Source organism: Hipposideros armiger, unplaced genomic scaffold (assembly GCF_001890085.2).
Source record: "Hipposideros armiger isolate ML-2016 unplaced genomic scaffold, ASM189008v1 scaffold_188, whole genome shotgun sequence".
Taxonomy (NCBI): domain Eukaryota; kingdom Metazoa; phylum Chordata; class Mammalia; order Chiroptera; family Hipposideridae; genus Hipposideros; species Hipposideros armiger.
This window is the reverse complement of record NW_017731538.1, coordinates 2885918-2891911: the sequence shown is the minus strand read 5'-3', so window position 1 is coordinate 2891911 and position 5994 is coordinate 2885918. Positions and strand designations below refer to the sequence as shown.

General features: G+C 49.6%; 1 protein-coding gene across 1 annotated transcript; it reads right to left on the bottom strand.

Moving 5' to 3' along the window:
- Positions 1-238: 238 nt before the first annotated feature.
- Positions 239-5362, bottom strand: LOC109388261 (calcitonin gene-related peptide 1-like). Its single transcript, XM_019652828.1, has 5 exons — positions 5280-5362; positions 4111-4203; positions 3234-3365; positions 979-1159; positions 239-400 (listed from the first exon to the last, which is right to left on the bottom strand). Exons 2-4 carry the CDS (start codon positions 4194-4196, stop codon positions 1000-1002), a joined length of 378 nt encoding a protein of 125 aa, XP_019508373.1. The 5' UTR covers positions 4197-4203; positions 5280-5362; the 3' UTR covers positions 239-400; positions 979-999.
- Between the last annotated feature and the right edge of the window lie 632 nt (positions 5363-5994).

Below are 5994 nucleotides of genomic sequence, written 5' to 3'. Positions count from 1 at the left end.
TGATGAAATTCACCAATGATAAGATTTCTTTAAAGGAAGAGTCCGTTGAGGCACAGCATTAACTTGTGTCCCCCCGTTATCCAGGAGGCAGCAATTTTATGTCTTCCTAAGGTTTAGCAAAATTGCCAACATCAACAGGTTGGCTGATGGGGCCCCTGGTTTGCTGCCAGATAAGCCGGTGAGGCATGCTGTCATATTTATTGAGTATAGAAAAAAATATAAAAAAGACGCACACTAGGTCATTGCAATAAAGCTTTATTATCATGCAGCTTTAATTTATTTTAAACATGAAAGAAGGATTTCAGTATGAAGAAGCATGCATATGTGTGTGTCTTCCATGCTTTCCTACAAGGTGCTTTTACTATGAATGAAAAGGAGTGGAGTTCAGCTTCATGGTGATCTAGGAGAAACAAAAGCCAGAATTCAGTTACTTGTTAACTGTGAGGCGATTGGCATCTATTGTCTCATTTACTCTTTATACTAATACTAGCAGGTAGACACTATTGCTGCCCTCGATTTACAGATAGGAGAGCGGAGGCGCAGAGACAGAGTCCAGCCATGGCCATATCAGCAGTAGAGGGCAAACGCAATCCTTGACCCCAAGTGTATGCTCTGAATTCAGATGTACACAACATTGCAGTGTATAGTCCAAGTGGATAGTTTCATTACCTTTCAAACTCAAATGCTAGAATAATCACAATTATAACTGCAGGGACCGGTGTTTTAAATAAACAGCATCTATATTTCCTAGCAGATGATCTCAGTGTTATAGGAAGATACTGGAAAATAGAGAGAAATGAACCCCAAATCTATGGGTTTCGGCTATTGTGACTCTCTGTCCTTCACAAAACACTGGGTTGAGCACCTTCTCCTGTGGATGTTGTACCCATATGGGCATGGGGGGGGGTTAGCGTGTGGACTGCACCCCTGCAACGCCCAGTCATCCATCCTCCCATCCAACAGTACAAGGGCAGTCACCTTCTTCCTGGAGCTAGCTGCTCAAGCATCAAGGTCCCTGGCTTTCCGGCCAGGGCGTTTGGCAACCATATCAGGGGGCAACAGGTTTGTATTTGCCACACTTCCAGTTTGGCTCAGCAAGCCAGCCAGCTTATGGGTCAAGCAGGTGGCAGTGTTGCAGGCTCTCTTCAGGACAGTGAAGCTGATTTACAGGGTAGAGAAAAAAAAGAAGTCCTGTCAGTGAGAGGCTGGTGGGGCAGAGCTGGCCCCATGGGACCACCATGGTAAAATTGTTGTTCTGAAAGGCACCAGAGAACCTTAAGTTTTTCTCTACTAAAGAAAATTAGCACAGCAGAAAACCATAGGCCATTAGGGAAAATGCCATGATCATTCACCATAGACATTTCCAGGGGTGTCAAAAATCCCAAAGGGTGCTCTTGGTGACTGTCAATGGGACACAGAGCCATAACAGCCAATTATTTAGTTTATTTATTTTAAATAAACTAATAACTAACCAATGTTTATGATACAAGAGAGATTTATGACTCCATATCCAACCCCATCACAAGGATTGTCAAGATGCCACATCCCACTGAAAGGCACCAAACATCCCTTCTTAGGAATACAAAAATTTCCCAGACTCACCTGCAGGAGGCAGAGAGTTTACAGCATTGATTCCTAGAGGTACTTACCGGCCCCTTAGCACCTGTTCTTGCTACTTGAGGTTGGTCACAGGGACCACCCATCACACCCTGTGTCCTGCTATCCTGGAGCTAAGGCTGCTTCTAAGAAGCACAGATCCCTGAATCCATAAAGCCTGGGACATGGACCAGAGCAATAACCACCACAGCTCAGTGCTTTTAGAAATACACCTTTATTCTCCAATGACAAGCACATTCAGAAACAAGATATGAAGCTCTGTCCTGAAATCCTCAGGCACTCAGAGGGCCACCCTCTCCCTCTCTCATCTCTTCCTGGGTGATTCTCTTTGAGCTGTAGGTCTTCCTCTCTCTCCTTCCATCTGAGGTTCCACATATCTACTGCCACAGAGAAAGCCACTGATACCAGCCCCAAAAACAACAAGAGAGGACTATATACAGCAAGCTATAGGAAGAAAGCAAGAAAGGAAATTAGGAAGTAGAGGGAGGTGTTTAGTAGGCATCCTTGGGCATGCCAACATGAGGGTCGTTGTCTCTCTCCAAGCCACTGGCCATGACCCTTCTCTTGCCAGGCGCTCCGGCCCCAATTGCAGTCTGAGGGAATGTGTGAAACTTGTTGAGGTCCTGTGTATATGAGCTCAGCATACAGGTACTCAGATTACTGCACCGCTTAGCTCTGGAGTTGTCCAGGCTGCAGGGAAAAAACATGCCAGGTGATATCATGAACTGGCTTTGCCCCTGTGGTTGTCACACAGAAGGTTAGACTATTGAGGAGTCACTTAGAGTCGAGGCGGAGGGGCAGGCAGGAGGGTGGCTCAGGCATCCTCCATTAGTTGAGCCCAGAGACATGCTCAGTCAGGGCAGTGTGGGGAAGGGCTGCGGTGGGGAAGGGTGACCTTTCCCAGCCTTTGTCATGCTGCTCAGTCCTTGATGCCCAGAAGAGAGGTTGTCAGGGCAGATGCAGGTATGACCCGTGCCTCTGCCTAGGCAGTGCCAGGGCCACAGCAGGGGCTGGTGTGTGCTCCAAGCTTGGGGTGCACAGGAGGTGGGACTACAGAAGGGCGCTCTCCCCAGCCTTGTGGCAACATGCACATCTCCACAGGTCCTACACATCTAAAGGCCCAGACCTACCTCAGGCACTGTTCTACCTGAGCCCACCCTCTGCAAGGCCTTTGGCTTCACCTTGCAAATGTGCAGTGAAGGCTTCCTGAAGGTGTGAAAGAATGCCATGTGCAGGTTAACAAGGTGGAGTCAAGTTTCTAAAATCTCCTGCACTAAAAAGGATCCACCATCTGGCTTCACGCTTACCAGTCCTAACTCCTCCAATGCTGGGAGGGCTTCTCAGCACTGCCAGACCAACTTCCTGAGTGAGTGCTTCCACACCTTCCCCAACAGCTTTCAGAAATGGGTGTTTTTACATGTGGTCTAACCATAGCCTCTCCACCTAACCTCTGTCTTCAGTGCATCCTGAGAACAGCTGGGCCCCAGGATGGGGTGAACAGTGACAGCCTGCTGGCCACCTATCCAGGTGTGTTCTCTCCCACCTCTCAGGATATGCCTGCCTGGACATGACTGGAGGGGGGGAATGCCCTGTGCTGTGCAGGTGCGGAGACTCACCCAGCATCCTCAGTCCCCTTCTCCTGCTCAATGGCCACACTCTTCATGTAGCTGTTAACCAGCTCAGCCAGCAGGAGGTCTGATTCCTCATCGCTGAGTGACATATGGTATTCATGGTTCTCCTCGGCAGGCCTGGGGAGGGGAAGCAAAACCAATAGAGGCTCTGAGCTGCTGCCCACCCACTGCCCAGAACAAGCAGCCAGGTGTCCTAGTTTCTGCCACTTCCCCTGAGGATGCGGTCACCACAACCCCCAGTGGACAGAGCACGAGGCCAGTGTCTTTCCAAAAACAGTGCTTCATCGGGAGTCAGGCTCTGGTGTGACGTGGAAGCAGTGGTCTGCTGGATCAGATCATGCAGCTTGTGAAAGATTCAAGTTTCAGAAAATGTGTGCGCCTATGTTTAAATGCAGCCAATATTGAAGATTAAATGATAATATTTACAAGTAGTGCTAACAAAAAAGCGTTTCAGTTTAATACATACAATTTGTACAAGTGTAAGAAAGATTAACAGATCACATGTCAGATTTAATAACTACAATTTATTGGCAGAACACTAGCAGGTTAAAATGCAATTCATTTCTGAGATCATGGTTGAATTAGGTAAAGAGACTGGCTAAAGAGATAAGTTTGGTAAAAAGCAAAAGCGTTCTGTGAACCCATGAGCAATATGAAATTTGCAATAAAGAATATTATATCTCATTACTGTTGTCAATTAAATGCTACACATCCTTATAAGAGAAAAAATGTGCATTCCCCGTCTGCCTGTTTACTACCCTCCCACCCACCCAGCCAGTATTAAACTTTCAGCACACCACTATTCAGAGCATAGATTGTTCAATCTCAGGAGCGCTGTGTGCTCCCGGCAGGGCTGTCTTACCTGATTGGAGCTGCCTGGAAGATGCCCACCTGGTACATGAGCAAGAAGCCAAGAGCCAAGAAGGGGGAGAGCTTCCAGAAGCCCATGATGTCTCTGCAAGGGAAGAATCATGTCACCACCTACACCAGTTTAGAGCTCTAGGAGCCCACAGACCTGGACTCTGGTCTGCCTTCTGCAGGTAACTCCCTGGCTCCGTGGCTTCAGGCTCCTCGCTTCATTTCCCCTCACTGTTTGATTGTTTGTTTTTTTCCATGTCAGCAAAGTGGAATGCTGGAAGATCCAGTGAGCCTGCGGTATGCATGGTTTAGCAAAAGTGGAGGAGCGATTCTAGCAGGACACCTGGGTGATGAGGTCTCAGTCCACAGCCCCTCTCCCTGCCAACCCACCTCACCGACTCTCTCATACACCTGTTGTCCACGTCTCCCTTGAGGACAGTCACCGAATGCCCTGTCACCACAGCTGCTCCCATAACACAACCCAGAGCTGTACTCCCTGTGTGACCCTTTTGCTCACACCTACAGGTGTATGTCGGAGAATGTAGGTAGAGAGGAGATACCTCTGCGGCTGGAATCGCTGAGAAACTGAAGACCAAATTCTACTGCTCAGCCGCTCCGCACTTCGGCGAAAAGTGCCCTGTAAGAACCAAGCTTAGCAGAGTGTTAACTTGGGACCGAGGACTTCAACTGAAAGGAAAGCTCCCAGGACCCACCACGGGAGCTTGCGTTTAACGGCTGCCTGCCCAAATCTTAGCACCTATTTGCCACCCGCTTGTGCTGGGGCAGGTTCCGAACCAATTTCCCAAGGACCACGAGGCACGAGCCCTACTCCGTGAGCGCGCGGTCTGCAGAAAGTTCCTCCTGCGTCCTGCTCTGCGCGCGGTACCCAGGGAACTCCAAGCACCGGAGATCGGTCTAAGCACGCACGCAGTAAGGGGCACCGAGAGGAGCCCGGCTCTGCGCGGGAAGAGCGGAGTCTCCGACCTTAGACTGTCCAGCTTTACCTGGGGTAGGAGTCTGGGATGAAGTGTGATGAAAAGACCCAGACAGAGATGGACAGAGACTCAGACTGTCAGGGAATCGACCAAGAGATAGAGTGGTGGGGAGAGAAGGAGGGGAGGAGAGAGAAAGATAAATAGAATCACGCAGCTAAGCAGGAGTCTCGGGACTCACCTGGCAGCAGGTAGCAGGTGGCTTGGAATGGAGACCGCGGCAGCGGAGTCAGCGTTGGCGTCAGTCGACAGCACTGTGGAAGTGCCTCTGATGCCTTCCAGCACCAGCAGCAGCTCCTCTTATTCCCGCTGCTCTGGGTCTGGGGTGGTCCAGAAGCTCCGGGCAACCAATGAGAAGATCCCTTTACTCAGACAGATTGTGTCACCCACTTGCGTCTAAAACCTGTAGCATCCAGCAGGATCATCCCACTTGTATTTGCATTGAGGTCATTGATGGAAGGGGGAGGGGGAGTGATGGGGCCCAAGAGGAACACCCATGAAGTGAGCGGGATTTTGAGGACAATTTGACGTCATAGTAAATTTCACCTGTTCAGTTTCATCCGGTTTTGAACGTGTGCTCCACTCCATCCCCAGCTGTGGGGTCTTACAGGGCAGCGTCTAGGATTGCAGGGACCCCTGGTTCCCCCAAGTCTGACCCTAGACCCCTGTACAAGTGAGGCTTGGAGGGTTAATGTGTAAGCAGTATTGACTTGGGGCCCAAGTAGAGCATCTGCTTCAGGCAGCTGGAATCATGCACAGAGCAGCCGGGTTCGTTGTGGGAAGCAAGAGATAGAGGTGGGAGCAAGAACTTTGTCAAACTGATCTCAATTCTGGCTATGCCAATTCCATACTGTAGGATTATGAGCAAGTAACTTCTCAGTGCTTCGGTGTAGTCG